The 17,802-nt window shown below is 40.5% G+C and overlaps 1 protein-coding gene across 7 annotated transcripts in view; it reads left to right on the forward strand.

Annotated features, from left to right (window-relative positions):
- The window catches only part of PIP5K1A (phosphatidylinositol-4-phosphate 5-kinase type 1 alpha), a 53,318-nt gene that overhangs the window by 23,712 nt on the left and 11,804 nt on the right, over positions 1–17,802 (forward strand). For 6 of the 7 annotated variants that reach the window (XM_023547329.2, XM_064282569.1, XM_010589444.3 and 3 more), the window contains 7 exons: positions 38–69; positions 2,645–2,725; positions 5,019–5,149; positions 5,582–5,699; positions 5,862–6,014; positions 6,639–6,938; positions 17,121–17,326. In XM_023547329.2, coding sequence (XP_023403097.1) covers positions 38–69; positions 2,645–2,725; positions 5,019–5,149; positions 5,582–5,699; positions 5,862–6,014; positions 6,639–6,938; positions 17,121–17,326 — 1,021 coding nt within the window. The remainder of the gene's footprint in view (positions 1–37; positions 70–2,644; positions 2,726–5,018; positions 5,150–5,581; positions 5,700–5,861; positions 6,015–6,638; positions 6,939–17,120; positions 17,327–17,802) is intronic. The other variant, XM_010589446.3, reaches the window with a different exon arrangement.

The raw sequence follows: 17,802 nt of genomic DNA on the forward strand, positions 1-17,802 counted from the left end.
TTTGTTTGTTTGTTTGTTTGTTTGTTTGTTTTAACAGCCTCTGGAATCAAGAGATCCATGGCATCTGAGGTGAGTTTCATATTGGTACCATGGCTACTAAAACTAATTCTGGGATAGAAGGATACCTGTTTAGGATATCTTTATTTTCCCCCTGCTTAGGTTTTGGAAGCTAGACGGGGCTCTTATATCTAGGCTAGAAATTATACAAAGCCAAAAAAATATGTAAAACAATTACTGTCAGGCCGATTCCAACTCGTGGCAGCCCCATGTGTTACAGAGGAGAACTGCACCATAGGGCTTTCTTGGTGAGTAATCTTTACGGAAGCAGATCGCCAGGCCTTTCTTCTGGGGTGCTGCTGGATAGGTTCAAACTGCCTGCCTTTAGGTTAGCAACCAATTGCAAATTGTTTGCTCCACCTATAGACCTGAAATACACAATTCATTATGAGTATTATTAATATCTCACATTTATTGAGGGCACTTTTTTTTATTGTGTTTTAAGTGAAAGTTTACAATTCAAGTCAGTTTCTCATATAAAAACTTAAACACACAGTATTATATCACCCTAGTTGCTCTCCCTACAATGGGACAGCATACCCCTCTCGACCCTGTATTTCCCATGTCCATTCAACCAGCTCCTGTCTTCATCTGCCGACTCATCTCACCTCTAGATGGGAGCTGCCCACATAGCCTCATGTGTCTACTTGAGCTAAGAAGCACACTCCTCACCAATGTCATTTTATGTCTTATAGTCCAGTCTAATCTTCGTGTGAAAAGTTGGCTTCAGGAATGGTTTTAGTTTTGGGCTAATGGAGAGTCTGGAGGTCATGACCTCTGGGGTCCTGCCAGTCTCAATCAGACCATTAAGTCTGGTCTTTTTACTAGAATTTGAAGTCTGCATCCTACTTTTCTCCTGCTCCATCAGGGATTCTCTGTTGTGTTCTCTGTCAGGGCAGCAGTCATTGGTGGTAGCTGAGCACCATCTAGTTCTTCTGGTCTCAGGCTGATGGAGTCTCTGGTTTATGTGGCCCTTTCTTTTTCTTGGGCTCGTACTTTCCTTGTGTCTTTGATGTTCTTCATTTTCCTTTATTGGGCATTTTTTAATGTACCAAAAAAACTGCGATAAGTTTTCTTTGTGTTGTTGTTGTGTGTAGTGTTGAGTCAATTCCAACTCAATTCCAACTCAGGGCAGAGGGTTTTTTCAAACTACACACAGGACAGAGTGGAATTGCCCCGTAGGGTTTCAAAGGCTCTAGTCTTTATGGAAGAAGACCGCCACATCTTATTCCCAAGGAGCAGCTGGTGGGTTTAAACCACTGACCTTTTGGTTAGTAGACAAGCACTTAACTGTTGTGCCACCAAGGCTCTTTTCCCTTTATAGATATTCTTATTTAATCCTGAAAACAACCTCTATGAGTAAGTACGGTTGTTTTCACTGTTTTACAGATAAAGAAAATGAGGCTTAGAGATTCTCTAACTTGCCCAAAGTCATATAATTAATAAATGGTGAGACTAGACTCAAACTCAGGCAGTTTGACACCAAAGTCAACTTTCTTAACTGTTTTTCTGTTACTGCCTCCTAGTCTTATACCTTCAGGAATTACACAGAAGCTGTAATTTCCTAAGTTTCTCTTTTCTGTGTAGAATATCTTAACTTTCTTCCTATGGAGTATTTCTTAACTTTTCTTCTCATTTTTTCTTCACTTCTGGGTTTTGTGAAAGGGTCCTTTTGGCTAGGGATTCAAGTTTTTTCCCTAAACATCTTCCTAGATCTGTCAGGTTATATACTGAGGGTTTTCTGGTACTAAGGGCCTTGCCAAGAAAAGTAGAACTTGAATATCAGGCCACAAGATCGTGACATCCTATTTCCACTAGTCTTTTTGCCTTCTGGCTTATCAACTTAATGAGTATTGACATCATGAAGAGTGCCTTCATGTCCGTTGCCCTGGCATCTTGGCTTTTGGTAATAGCCTTCTAGGTTCTGTTCTGCTAGTCTTCTCCCTTATTTCAGGGGCACTTATGTGGGTGGAAAGCAAAGTCATGTCATCTTCTTGGAATCTTGTTGAAGCACTATAGCTCCCATCTCAGAGGAGCCATCTTATTGCCTCACCATTATAATTCTTGGGCTGTAAAGTTACATTTGATAGTGGCTACATCATTTCTGCTAGTAAATTCAGTTTGAGCAGATAATGTTCAGATTGCGTTGAGGGTTAGAGGAGTAAGAGGGATAGTTATTTCTTAAAAGAAGCTGGTGAAAAAAAGAAGGGGTCTGTGGAACTTTACTTTTAACTTATCTTGCTTTTGTGAGCTGAGATTTATCATTTTTTCTGGGGCTGCTATTCCCTACTTCCTCTGTTTCTACTTTTCTTCAATGATGGTCATTTTTATTTTCTACAGCATTTTTCTGAGAACCAAGAGTAAAATATGTGTCCCTTAGAGCTTTCTCTGTTATTTTAGCAAGTTAATGTATTGGGAAGCAGCACTATAGCTGTGTGCATGCATGGGGTAGGTCTTCTAAAGATTTTATGAAATGTCCTTAACCTTGAAAGGGTGTGTTGAGTCTTTTGATTTAATGTACCATCAGGATAGCTGTTTGGCGTATTACATGGGAACTGTATACTAATCTTGACTCTTCTTTTTCTAGGTGCCTTATGCATCTGGCATGCTCATCAAGAAAATAGGCCACCGAGGTGTTGATTCTTCGGGAGAGACAACTTATAAAAAGGTGTGTCTGGGTGGAACCCTTTCATCTTACTCCAGGAACTCTGAAGGGACAGCTCTGTTTCCTGATATTATTTCCCACATTCTGACCCATTTCTTGATAGCCTAAGCCTTGTAGCCTTCATACAACTAGAATTTAGAATTTACTTCTCAAGGGGTGAGTTGTCTCCCGTTTGTGTGTGTGTGTATTGAAATTAGAATGTTCTTAACGGACAAATCTAGTGTTGGAGGCTGTTTCGTCAAGCTGAAGAAACTAGGTTTCTCTGTTAGGTATAAAGGTATAACTAGGTCCTCAAAGCCATTCTTACCTTGCCACAAAGAACCTGTCACTTGACTTTCTGTCTTTCCTCTGGTGCTGGACATACATGAAATGGATATGCAGCAGGTTGACTGGTTTTTTTTTTTTTAAAAGAAGATTGTAGCTTTAGCTGGTGGATCGTGCCTAGAATACCTGCTTTTGGAGCTATAGAAATCAAACAGAGTGGAAGGTAATAGTAATAGCCAAAAAGATAAAATTGAACTGATGAAGGTAGAGCAGGAGAGAGGCATCCTGGGGTGATCCCAGCTCTTCAGTTCTGGACAAATTTGGAGATGGTTAGGCTTCCCTAGGGATAGTAGTATTCAGCTTCCCACTTAGCATCTGTACCTTGTCTGATACAGGGCCTAAAGGTTTCTTAACAAGAGTCCTGTTTCTGGCCCACGTTAGTTTGTGTGTATTCTCTGCCTTTATTGCATTGTCCAAGTAACAGAGGTGGATTGACTCATATTCTCAATTAGGGACCTTTCCCTGGAACAGGCTTTGAGACCCATGGCAATTTAGCAGACATTCATTGAGCTCTTTTTATTTGGTGAACGTTGAGATAAAAAGATGAGTTTTTGGTCTAATTGGGGAGGCAAACACATAAATAATTGGTTATAATTTTAATGTCCAGTGAGGACTGTCTTAGGTTTCTAGCATTGCTGTAACGGAAATACCACAAGTGGATGGCTTTAACAAACAAATGTATTCTCTAAAAGTTTAGAAGGCGAGAAGTCCAAATTGAGGGTGCGAGCTCCAGGGGAAGGCTTTGTCTCTCTGTTGGCTCTGGGGGAAGGCCTTTGTCATCAATTATTTCCTGGTCTAGGAGCTTCTCAGTGCAGGGACCCTAGGTCCAAGGGACACGCTCTGCTCCTGGTTCTTCTTGCTTAGTAGTGATGAGGTCCTCCTCCTCTCTGCTCGCTCTTCTCTTTTACATCTCGAAAGAGATTGACTCAATGTACAACCTAATCATGTAGTTTGAGTGCTTCCTCATTAACATAACTTGCCTGTAATCCCGAAGTTAGGATTTACATCATGTAGTATAATCATATCAGATCACAAAATGGTGGACAACCACACAACACTGGGAACATGGTCTAGCCAACTTGACGCACGTCTTTTGGGGACGCAATTCAATCCATAACAAGGACTGAACAGAAATACAAGTAATGTCTGGTTGTATGAGGGAAATCACTCAGAGTAAAACTGTCTAGTAGAACTTCCTACAGTGATTGAAATGTGCTTTATCTGTGCTGTCCAATATGGTAGCCACTAGCTGCTACTAGCTGCCACTAGGAAATACGAGTAGTAAGACAGAGGAAGTGAATTTTTAATTTTATTTGATGTGGTATTTTTCCATAGAATCAATATCATGGATTGTAAGAGTGGGACCCTTACATTTGTGTTTTGATTTGGAATTACTGTAGTGGTAATTGTAAATCTCAGTATTACTTTGTCAGAAATAATTTGAGTCTTTCATGTTTTCTTCCTCATTCAAGAGTTCTTCTTGCCACTCCATTCTCCTCAGGACACTAGTCAGGCCCTGCCTTAGAAAACTGAATCTTCTGTAGCCAGGTAGTCAATCAGAATATTAGTTAATTTTAGTTACATTCTATGTCAGATGAATAAAATGTTTAGAGGGCCTCAGATACCCTGGGGGCAGTACCCTTCTGGGTAAGAGCTAGCATTGTTCCCCCCATATAATGTATCTTCCAAGTATAGATGTAGAACTTTTGTTTAGACAGGCTGATAGGCATGAACACCTTGCCCAGCTGAGACTGGCTCACATTGTCCAATCTTTGCGATTCTGTATCTTCACTGCCCTTCTGATTATTTAACTGCAATGCAAAGCATTACATGGGAGAAACTGGATTGCCCCAGTTTAGTCTGAACTACTGGAAGGGCATGTGCTTTCAAGTGTTCCCTCTGGCGCCTCCCTCCTAGGTTTTTGTTGCTATGGTCAGGCTTAATACTAGAAACTTTCTTTTCTGCTTCTCAGACAACTTCATCAGCCTTGAAAGGTGCCATCCAGTTAGGCATTACTCACACTGTGGGAAGCCTGAGTACCAAACCAGAGCGAGATGTCCTCATGCAAGATTTCTACGTGGTGGAGAGTATCTTCTTCCCCAGGTACCGAGGTTAATGTTCAGGGGAATGTCCTGGAAAATGTTGCTTTTTCATGTCATAATTTTTAAGGGTTCAGGCCTGACTAATTATCTGCCTAGTCCTTTAACCTGAGTTTAATTCAGTTGAGCAAATCAGAGTGACGTGGGGCTGAAGAGTTTGGGGAACAAATGCTGATCCTTCCATGAGCCTCCGGCCTATAGAGTTAGCCCTAACAAATTAATGCATCGGGTAGGAGGTAATGTGAACCTTTTGTGCGCACGACTTAATTCCCATGTTGTGCCTTTGTCTCGTTTAAATAACTGACTGACCTAATCCCACTGGTTCTCAAAGGAGGGGTGTATTGGCCTGCCGCTGGGTGACTGTGAATGTCTTCCCAGGGTGGGCTCCCTGGATGAGAGACTGGTAAATTATGGCGTCTTTTATTTAATCCCACAGCGAAGGGAGCAACCTGACCCCTGCTCATCACTACAATGACTTTCGTTTCAAGACGTATGCACCCGTTGCCTTCCGCTACTTTCGGGAGTTATTTGGCATTCGGCCTGATGACTACTTGGTAAGCATCTGAATTTTAGGACCCTGTGAAACCAATATCAGAGGGATACTCCCAAAGGGGAACACCCTCGCAGTGCCCCTAGTCTTGCTCTAGGTTTTCTTTAGAACAGAATTTCATCTCTGGTATCTCTGAACCTCTTATTGTCTTCTCTCTGGGCCCCAGTACTCTCTTTGCAGTGAGCCACTGATTGAACTCTGCAGCTCTGGGGCTAGTGGCTCCCTTTTCTACGTGTCCAGTGATGATGAATTCATCATTAAGACGGTCCAGCATAAAGAAGCGGAGTTTCTGCAGAAGCTGCTTCCAGGATACTACATGGTGAGGGGGAGAGGAGCCTGGCCTGGCTGCCTGAGCTGCCCACTCATGGACAGGGCTGGGCAGCGGGACAAAACAACGTCAGTACTTCTGTCTCAAGAACGTAGTTTGTTTTTGTGCTTTTTTGCCCCATCTCTCTTGCCTCCTAGTGGCTAAAATGGGTTTTGTTTATCTGCCCTGTTTTAAGTGTTGTTTGGCTTAATTAGACTGTCCATCCCAAAGGGAAGATCCAGTGACTGTTCTTAGTCAGCTCTTAGGTGGTGGGTTATTTCCCTGGATAGTACTGTATTCCATCTCTGATTTCTCTTGGAGGTTCTAGAGGAGGATATAGTATAGCTGGGTAAAGGGTAAGACTTTTTCAATCCTGTTGGAGAAAGAGAGCCATCATATATTTGGTATCCTGGCTGATTACTATGTTGGAGGGACTGTGGCTCAGCTTGGTGGTGATTACATCATTTGAGATGGATACATTGGGAAATTTTAAACAATCATGATGTGGGCTTATTTCACGCAGTCAGATTGTGCCTCAATCCCGTGTAGGAGACAGAGAGGGTAGATGGCAACTTTTGCTCTTGAGTTTCACTGACATCAGCTAACTTACTCTTCTTTTTGTTTTTGTGCACTCAGAACCTCAACCAGAACCCTCGGACTTTGCTGCCTAAATTCTATGGACTGTACTGTGTGCAGGCCGGTGGTAAGAACATTCGAATTGTGGTGATGAACAATCTCTTACCACGGTCGGTCAAGATGCATGTCAAATATGACCTTAAGGGCTCAACGTACAAACGGCGGGCTTCGCAAAAAGAGCGAGAGAAGCCTCTCCCCACCTTTAAAGACCTGGACTTCTTACAAGATATTCCTGATGGTCTTTTTTTGGATGCTGACATGTACAATGCTCTATGTAAGACCCTACAGCGTGATTGTTTGGTGAGTTTGTGATATTTCCCTTTCTCAGGCACGCAAAATCTCAATCACTAAAACAGCTTGATTGTTCTTAAGCATTAAGTCTATGGGAATGAGACTCTGTTCTTTAGCCCGTATGTCCCAGACTTCATTTAAAATAACTTTTACATTAGCTCATTGCCATGCCTTTCACCATTTTACTTTCTCATTGTTTATCATCCACTTTTGGCTTTATTTTCTTCCCCACCTAGCCTGGGCCTCACTCAACTTAATTTCATATTAGCACCATCATTTCTCAGCTCTTAGTCCTGCCTGCCTTTTCCAAACTTATATTTTGGAAGCTGAATGCTGAAAAACTATGTACTAGCATCTCTAGATTTATGATATCCAGCTCTACCTGGGTCCTCTGTATTGATCATCAATCCATTTTCTATTCCTCTCAGTAGTGGTTTCAGGTATTTGGCAGTCTCTTCAAACCATTTTCCAACTCCCATGCCCCTCCTTTTTTCTCAGAAGACTACCTCAGCTTTCTGTATTGTCCTATCTCTTTGTCCTGCTCCCATTACCAGTTATTAATATATCTATACTTAAAACCATCCTTAACCTCCTTTCTTCCCAATATGGTGGGGTATTCAGAGTCTTCCCCTGTGGTGCTTCAGATCCATTTCCTTCTGTTGCTTTATCACTTGCATCCTTTCCCTCTTCTAGCTTCAGCCTCTACTGGCTCTTCTCTTTGCGTAATGAAACAAACATATCTCTTTTATCGTAGGGTTAGAAGAGGACCTTTTTTCAATGTCTTTATCTATTGATGGCTTCATTTCTCTTTTTCCTTTCTCATCTCGTATTTGTGCTGCAGTCTGCTGTCTCATGGCTTTTGCTCTTGCCACTTCAATAAAAACTGCTATACCCAATGATCACCTAGATGTCAAAGTCTTGAACTTTCTGTAATGTTTGACAGTTGACTGTTTTCGTTTCCTTAACACACCTTCTTTTGGCTTTCATGACACCTTTCCCAACTGATTTTTCTACATCTCTGGTTATTCTTTCTCAAGCTGCTTTTACAGAATTATCGTGTCCTCTACTCATTCTTTAATGTTGTCCATCCTCGCCCTTCTTTGTTCGCCTACATCTGCTTCCAGGATAATGCCTATTTTACTTCGAGTCTTTTGGTTGCAAGTTCTAGAGACTTACTCAACCAATGGGGCAGAGGGTTTTTTCAAACTACACACAGGAATCAATACTGTGCTCTCTTCATCTCTTACTCCACCCCCTTACCAAAACACCCTTGGTTGAGCTGCACCACCAAAGTAAGCTACTGGAGCTGACGGGAGCGTCTCCCTTTCCCACTCTGTTTTGGCGTGGGAAGAGGGTTGGGAACATCAGGATACAGTTCAGACTCCTTATCATGACATATGAGTTCTGTGATGGTCTTACCCCTGCCAACCTCTCTAATCTACCCCACCTACCCCTTGTATCTTATGTTCCACCAATACCAAATCCTACCTCCCTGAAGGTAACATGTTGTTTAATGACTCCAGGCCTTGGAAATATTCATTCCTTCGTGTATTTACTTGGACTTCTCTTTTTTTTTCAATTGTGCATTTGGTGAACGTTCACAGCTGAAGTTAGTTTTTCATACAAAAATCTATACACACGTTGTTATGTGACCCTAGTTGCTAACCCTATAATGTGACCGCACATTCCTCTTTTCCACCCCAGATTTCCAGTGCCCATTCAACTGGCTCTTACCCCTTTCTGGCTTCTTATCTTGCCTCCAGACAGGAGCTTCCCGTTCAGTCTGGTGTATCTACTTGAGTTAAGAAGCACACTCTTGGTGAATATCATTTAATGTCTTATAGTCCAGTCTGTTCTTTGTCTGAAGAGATGGCTTTGGGAATGGTTTCAATTCTGGGTTTACATAGAGTCCAGGGGCCATATCTTCTGGGGTTGCCCCAGTCTCAGTCAGACTGTTAAGTGTGGTCTTTTTATGTGAATTTGAGTTCCGTACCCTACTTGTCTCCTGCTCTGTTAGGGACTCCCTGTTGTGTTCCCTGTCAGGGTGGCTAGTCATTGGTGGTAACCGGGCACCATCTAGTTTTTTTGGTCTCAGGCTGATGGAGTCTCTGGTTTATGTGACCCGTTTTGTCTCTTGGGCTAATATATTCCTTGTCTTTGGTGTTCTTCATTCTCCTTTATGTCAGGTGGGTTGGGACCAATTGATGCATCTTAGATGGCCGCTTGTTAGCTTTTAAGGCCCAGATGCCACTCACCAAAGTGGGATGCAGAATATTTTCTTAATAAACTTTGTTATGCCAATTGGCCTACATGTCCCCTGAAACCATCGTACCCAGACCCCTGCCTCAGCAACCCTGTCCCTTAGAGTGTTATGTTGTATTCGGGAAACTTCTTAGCTTTTGGTTTAGTCCAGTTGTGCTGACTTCCCTTGTATTGTCTGTTGTCCTTCCCTTCACCTAAGATAATTCTTGTCCACTGTTTGGTGAGTTCCGTCTTTCTCCCTCCCACCCTCGTAACCATCAAAGAATGTTTTACTCTGTGTTTAAACCCCTTCTTGATTTCTTATAATAGTGGCCTCATATAATACTTTTCCTTATGTGACTAATTTCACTGAGTATAATGCCTTTCTTATTCATCCATGTTATGTTTCATAGATTCATCATTGTTCTTTATCGTTGCGTAATATTCCATTGTGTGAATATACCATAATTCGTTTCTCCATTCGTCCATTGATGGGCATCTAGGTTGTTTCCATCTTTTTGCTATTTAGAACAGTGCTGCAATGAACATGGGTGTGCATATATGTATTTGTGTGAAGGCTCATTTCTCTAGGATGTATTTCAAGGAGTGGGATTGCTGGATTGTGTGGTAGTTCTATTTCTAGCTTTTCAAGGAAGTGCCAAATCGATTTCCAAAGTGGTTGTACCATTTTACATACCCACTAGCAGTGTATTTTTTTGTATTTGTGTTTTTTGGATTAATGCTAGCCTCATTGGGGTGAGATAGTATCTCATTATAGTTTTGATTTGCACTTATCTAGTGACTAATGATTGTGAGTGTGTCCTCATGTATTTGTTAGCCGCCTGAATGTCTTCTTTGGCGAAGTGCCTGTTTATATCTTTTGCTCATTTTTTAATTGGGTTATTTGTCTTTTTCTGGTTGAAATTTTGCAGTATGTTATAGATTGTAGAGATTAGACCCTGATGGGATGTTGTAGCCAAAATTTTTTTCCCAGTCTGTTGGTTGTTTTACTCTTTTGGTGAAGTCTTTGGGTGAGCATAAGTATTTAATTTTTAGGAGCTCCGAGTTACCTAGTTTCTCTTCTGGTGTTTGTGCATTGTTAGTTATGTTTGGAATTCTGTTTATGCCATTGTATTAGGACTTCTAGTGTTGTCCCTATTTTTTCTTCCATGATCTTTATTGTTTTAGATTTTATATTTAGGTCTTTGATCTATTCTGAGTTAGTTGTTGTGCATGGTGTGAGGTATGGGTCTTGTTTCATTTTTTTGCAGCTGGATGTCCAGTTATGCCAGCACCATTGGTTAAAGAAAGAGATTGTCTTTTCCCCATTTAATGGACTTTGGGCCTTTGTCAAATATCAGGAGCTTATATGTGGATGAATTTATGCCTGGATTCTCAGTTCTGTTCCATTGGTCTGTGTAATCTGTTGTACCAGTACGAGGCTGGTTTTTTTTTTATTTTTTTATTGTGCTTTAAGTGAAAGTTTACAAATCAAGTCAGTCTGTAATATAAAAACTTAAACACACCTTGCTGTATACTCTAGCTGCTTTCGCCCTAATGAGACAGCACACTCCTCCTCTCCACCCTGTATTCCCCGTGTCCATTCAACCAGCTCCTCTCGCCCTCTGCGTTCTCATCTTCGCTCCAGACAGGAGCTGCCCACATAGTCTCGTGTGTCTACTTGAGCTAAGGAGCTCACTCCTCACCCGTATCATTTTCTGTCTTATAGTCCAGTCCAATCCTTGTCTGAAGAATTGGCTTCGTGAATGGTTCCAGTCTTGGGCTAACAGAAGGTCCAGGGACCATGACCTCCAGGGTCCCTTTAGTGTCAGTCAGACCATTAAGTCAGTACCACGCTGTTTGACTACCGTGGTGGTATAATAGGTTCTAAAATCAGGCAGTGTGAGGCCCCCCACTTTGTTCTTCTTCAATAATGCTTTACTTATCCGGGACCTCTTCCCTTTCCATATGAAGTTGGTGATTTGTTTCTCCACCTCATTAAAAAATGTCATTGGAATTTGAATCAGGATTGCATTGTATCGGTAGATCACTTTGCGTAGAACTGACATTTTTACAATGTTGAGTCTTCCAATCCATAAGCAAGGTATGTTTTTATATTTGTGACTCTTTTGGTTTCTTGCAGTTCTTTGTACAGGTCTTTTACATCTCTGGTTAGATTTATTCCTAAGTATTTTATCATCTTGGGGGGTATTGTAAATGGTATTGATTTGGCGATTTTCTCATGGAAGTTTTCTTTGTTGGTGTAGAGGAATCCAATGGATTTTTATATGTTTATCTTGTATCCTGATACTCTACTGAAATCTTCTATAATTTCCAGTAGTTTTCTTGTGGATTCTTTAGGGTTTTCTGTGTTTAAGGTCATATCATCTGCAAGTGAGTAACTTCTTCCTTACCAATTTGGATGACCTTTTATTTTTTTTCTTGCCTAATTGCTCTGGCCAGGACCTCCAGCACAATGTTGAATAAGAGTGGTGATAAAGGGCATCCTTGTCTGGTTCCTGTTCTCAAGGGGAATGTTTTAAGACTCCATTTAGGATGATATTGGCTGTTGGCCTTGTATATATGCCCTTTATTATGTTGAGGAATTTCCCTTCTGTTTTAGTTATCTAGTGCTGCTATAACAGAAATACCACAGGTGGATGGCTTTAACAAAGAGAAGTTTATCTCTCACAGCCTAGCAGGCTAGCAGTCCAAATTCAGGGTGTCAGTTCCAGGGAAGGCTTTCTCTCTCCCTGTTGGCTCTGGAGGAAGGTCCTTCTCCTCAATCTTCCCCTGGACTAGGAGATTCTGTGCGCAGCAACCCCAAGTCTAAAGGACGCTCTCTGCTCCCAATGCTTCTTTCTTGGTGGTATGAGGTCCCCATCTCTCTGCTTGCTTCTCTTTTATCTTTTAAGAGTTAAGAGGTGGCTCAGGCCACACCCCAGGGAAACTCCCTTTACATGGGATCAGTGAGGTGACCTGAGTGAGGGTGGTGTTACAATCCCACCCTAATCCTCTTAACATAAAATTACAATCACAAAATGGAGGACAACCACACAATACTGGGAGTCATGACCTAACCAACTTGATACACACATTTTTGGGGGGACACAATTCAATCCATGACACCTTTTATTCCTATTTTGCTGAGAGTTAGCATATGAATAGGTGTTGAACTTTGTCAAATGCCTTTTCTGCATCAAGTGATAAGATTATGTGGTTCTTGTCTTTTGTGATGGATTACATTTGATTGTTTTTCTAATGTTGAACAATCCCTGCATAGGTGGTATGAATCCCACCTAGTCATGGGGAATTGCTTTTTTTAATTGATATGTTGTTGAATTTATTGGCTAGAATTTTGTTGAGGATTTTTGCGTCTAAGTTCATGAGGGATATTGGTCTGTAATTTTCTTTTTCTGTGGTGTCTTTACCTGGTTTTGGTATCGGGGTTATGCTGGCTTCATAGAATGAGCTTGGGAGTATTCCATCCTTTTCTGTGCTCTGAAATACCTTTACTAGTGGTGATCTTAACTCTTCTCTGAACGTTTGGTAGAATTTTCCAGTGAAGCTGTCAGGGCTGGGGCTTTTTTTTTTTGTGGGGGGGGGGGTTTTAATTACCTTTCCAATCTTTTGTTATAGGTTTATTTAGTTGTTCTACCTCTGTTTGTGTTCATTTAGGTAGGTAGTGTGTTTCTAGAAATTTGTCCATTTCCTCCAGGTTTTCAAATTTGTTGGAGTACAGTTTTTCATTGTACTCTATTATGATTCTTTTAATTTCAGTTGGGTCTGTTGTGATATTGCCCATCTCATTTATTATTTGGGTTGTTTCCTTCCTCATCTGCTTTTCTTTTGTCAGTTTGGCCTGTGATTTATTGATTTTGTTGATCTTTTCAAAGAACGAGGTTTTGTTCTTGTTAGCTCTGTCGATTGTTTTTCTAGGCTCTTATTTCATTCTGCTCTAATTTTTGTCATTTCCTTTCTCCTGGTCCCCGAGAGCTTCTTTTGCTGCTCTCTTTCTACTTGTCAAGTTGTAGGGTTAATGTGTTGATTTTGCCCTTTCTTCTTTTTGTATGTGTGCATTTACTGTTCTAAATTGACCTCTGAGCGCTGTTTTTGCTGTGTCCTGAAGGTTCTGGTAGGATGTGTTTCATTCTCATTTGATTCTGTGACTTCCTTTATTCCATACTTAATTTCTTCTATAAGCCAGTAGTTTTTGAGCAAGGTATTGTTCAGTTTCCATGCATTTGATTTTTTTCTTTACTTCTTCTGTTATTGCTTTCTACTTTTATGGCTTTATTGTCAGAAAAGATGTTTTGTTATATTTTGATTCTTTGGATTCTGTTAAGGCTAGCTATGTGGCCGAACATATGGTCTGTTCTGGAGAATGTTCCATGTGCACTGGAAAAGAAAGTATCCTTGGCCGCTCTTGGGTGGAGTGTTCTGTGTATGTCTGTGAGATCAGGTCGGTTGATTGTGACATTTAGATCTTCTGTCTTTATTGAGGTTCTTTCTGGAACCTCACCGAAAGTGGTGTGTTCAAGTCTCCTACTATTATTGTGGAGCAATTTCTCTTTTCAGTGCTGTTAGAGTTTGTTTTATGTATTTTGGAGCCCTGTTGTTGATGTGTAAATATTTATTATGGTTATATCCTCCTGGTGTATCAACCCTTTAATCATTACATAGTGTCCCTTCCTTATCCCTTGTGGTGGATTTTGCTTTAAAGTCTGTTTTGTCAGTGATTAATATTGCAACCCCTGCTCTTTTTTGATTGTTGTTTGCTTGATATATTTTTTTTTCCATCCTTTGAGTTTTAGTTTATTTGTATCTTTAAGTCTAAGGTGTGTCTCTTGTAGGCAGCATATAGGCAAATTGTTTTTTAATCCATTCTGCCACTCTCTGTCTCTTTATTGGTGCATTTAGTCTATTTACATTCAGCGTAATTATTGAAAGGTATGAGTTTAGTTCTGTCACTTCGATGTGTTTTTTTGTGTGTGTTTTTGACATTTTCTTTGTTCCACTTAATTTTCTGTGCCGAGTCATTTTTCCTTTTCATCTTTTTCATTGTTGTTGATTTTGTATTTGCTGCGAGTCTTTATGTTTTTCTTCTTTTTTATTTTTGCTGTGTAGGACTGTTCATTTGTGGTTACCTTAAATTTTTTTTTTTTAATATTTACCTCTATTTTCTAAGTTTAAACCAATTCTTTATTTCTTTATATCACCTTGACTTCCTCTCCATATGAAAGATCTCTGACAACATTTTTTAGTCCCTTTTTTGTTTCTTTTTAATAATTTTTATTGTGGTTTAAGTGAAAGTTTACAAATCAAGTCAGTCTGTCACATATAAGCTTATATACACCTTACTCCATGCTCCTACTTACTCTCCCCCTAATGAGTCAGCCCGCTCCCTCCTTCCAGTCTCTCCTCTCGTGACGATTTTGCCAGTTTCTAACCCTCTCTACCCTCCTATCTCCTCTCCAGACAGGAGATGCCAACACAGTCTCAACTGTCCACCTCATACAAGTAGCTCACTCTTCATCAGCATCTCTCTCCAACCCATTGTCCAGTCCCTTGCATGTCTGATGAGTTGTCTTCGGAAATGGTTCCTGTCCTGGGCCAACAGAAGGTTTGGGGACTGTGACCACCGGGATTCTTCTAGTCTCAGTCAGACCATTAAGTCTGGTCTTTTTATGAGAATTTGGGGTCTGCATCCCACTGATCTCCTGCTCCCTTAGGGGTTCTCTGTTGTGCTCCCTGTCAGGGCAGTCATCGGTTGCCTTTTTTATGTTTCAGTGTTACCTTTTACATATTGACTTCTCTGTTTCTCTATTTGCAGTGTTTTAGCTTTGAGTTATTTTTGTGACTTCCCTATCTGGGTTGATATCTGGTTACTATGTCCTGTGTTCTAGTCTTGGGTTGTAATCTGATGTTATTGATTTTCTAACTGAAAGACTTCCTTTAGCATTTCTTGTAATTTTGGTTTGGTTTTTACAAATTCTCTAAACTTCTGTTTATCTGGAAATGTCCTAATTTCACCATCGTATTTGAGAGACAGTTTTGCCAGATTTATAATTCTTGGCTGGCAGTTTTTTTCCTTCAAGGCTTTATATATGTCATCCCATTGTTTTCTTGCCTACATGAACAGTCAGAGCTTAGTCTTATTGACTCTCCTTTGTAGGTGACTTTTCGTTTATCCCTGGCTGCTCTTAGAATTTTGTCTTTGTCTTTGGTTTGGCAAGTTTGATTATAATATGTCTTGGTGATTTTCTTTTGGAATCTGCCATCTGTGGCGTTTGATGAGCTTCTTGGATAGGTACCTTCTCACCTTTGACGATATTAGGGAAGTTTTCTGCCTACAAACTTTGAACAATTTTTTCTGTATTCCCTGTCCCCTTCCCCCCCGCCCCCACCCTGTGCTGGTACTCCTATCACTCGTAGGTTATTCCTCTTGATAGACCCAAAAAAAAACCCAGTGCCGTCGAGTCGATTCTGATTCATAGCGACCCTCTTAATAGAGTCCCACATAATTCTTAGGGTTTGTTCATTTTTCCAAATTCTTTTATCTGATTTTTCCTCAAATGAGTTGGTGTCAAGTGCTTTATCTTCAGTCTCAGTAATTCTGATTTCCCTTGCCTCAGTTGAGCTCCTGTAACTTCCTGTTGAGTTGTCCAATTCTGAAATTTTATTGTTAATCTTTTGGATTTCAGTTTGTTGTCTCTCTGTGGATTCTTGCAGCCTGTTAAATTTGTTGTTATGCTCTTGTATAACCTTCTTAAGTTCCTCTATCGCTTTGTCTGTGTGTTCCTTGGCTTGTTCTGCATTTTGCCTAATCTCTTAAAGAGTTCTATATTTTAGTGTTTTGAATTCTACCTCCAGTAATTCTAAGAATATCTTCCTCCAGAAGGTTTCTTGATTATTTGTTTTGGTGGCTTGCTAAAGCCATCATTGTCTGCCTTTTTATATGATTTGGTATTGACTGTTGTCTCTGAGCCATCACTAAGTTATTCTATTTATTTTATGTTTGCTCACTGTGCCCTAGCTTCTTGTTTTGTTTTATTTTGATATGTCCAAATTGGCTAGTCATGTGAGCTAGTTTGTTTATTATTTGGACTTCTTTTTGCTCCAATTTATCCTTCATAAATCTATTTATGAATCACTTCTGATCTCCTCTATAGTGCTCCTCCATCAGTAAGTACTTCCATTATTGCATATATTAGAGTGCATTGCATTTATTTTACATTTGTTTCCTTCCTGAATTATATCCTTGAGGACAAAACCTCTCTCTTACATATCTTTCAGTCACCATAACCAGGCACAGTGCTTATACATGGTGGAATTCAGTAAATTTTGAACTGAATTGCAGTGGTAATACAAGGTCCTGTGACAGATCTGTGCTGTCATGAAGTGTCCTTTTACCAGACCCTCCTTGTGGATTCTTTATAGCACAGATATATATTCCTTAGTCTTTTGAATATAATGCTCTTTTTATGAAGAGATACGTAGAAAGAACAAATAAAGCAGGACTCATGGGCTAGGCAGGGGGACTTGAAAAAATAATTTATATTTACTTAAATGAGAGAATACTAAGGGGATATAAATAGAGTGACTAGGAGAGGTTAGGAGCTCTGGTGGTGCAGTGGTTAAGTGTTCTGCTGTTAACCAAAAGGTCAGCAGTTCAGATCCACCAGCTGCTCCGTGGAAACGCTATGGGGCCATTCTGCCCTGTCCTATAGGGTCACTATGAGTCAGAATCGACTTCAACGGCAATGGGTTTGGCGTTTCTGGAGGGGAAGTTAATAGGCTCTTGTCCAAGGAATAGGAGGAACAATGAATAATCCTGTAGTTAGCACTGGAGGCTCACTATCAAGAATAAATATGTAATGAAAGCTGTGAGATCCTGAAAAAAATCCTCGTACCTCCCAAGACTCAGATCGTTTTTTTCCCTCCCATTAGGTGCTGCAGAGCTTCAAGATAATGGACTACAGCCTTTTGATGTCAGTCCACAACATAGATCATGCACAGCGAGAGCACTTAGGCAGTGAAACACAACACTCAGTGGACACTCGCAGACCAGCCCCCCAAAAGGCGCTCTATTCCACAGCCATGGAATCTATCCAGGGCGAGGCTCGACGGGGTGGCACAATGGAAACTGATGACCAGTAAGTGGGTTCAGGGGCACCAGGAAGAAGAGCATAAGTTCACAGTACTTTTTCTTAAGGAAGGGGCCCAGCTTCTGGAAAGAAGAAGTAGCGCTGGCTTAGCAGATAAGTCAGCAACATTAATGTTTACAGAACTGTAGAATTAGTTTTCTGAACAATATAAAAGGAAAGGAAGATGTCTTAAATTCAGGGTTTATAGTATATCTGAGGAGAGCTATCCAAGATTAAAAGACTTTAAAAAAAAATTATACTTAGAGTCCCATACACATGTCTGCAAATTCCTTCAGAACTTTATAAAAAAAATTTATTATAGACGTCTTTATGGAAGAACCATCATGGATCAGTCAAGGAAGTGTAGTCGCTGAAATACCACAGATGTCTTTCAGGTGATTTCATTTTTAAGGTATCCCATGACATGACTTTCAAGAAGAGTGTCTTAGTAGATAGGCATAAATTAAGGAAGTACTGAGTTAATT

This window comes from Loxodonta africana, chromosome 3, assembly GCF_030014295.1.
Source record: "Loxodonta africana isolate mLoxAfr1 chromosome 3, mLoxAfr1.hap2, whole genome shotgun sequence".
In the NCBI taxonomy this organism is placed as follows: domain Eukaryota; kingdom Metazoa; phylum Chordata; class Mammalia; order Proboscidea; family Elephantidae; genus Loxodonta; species Loxodonta africana.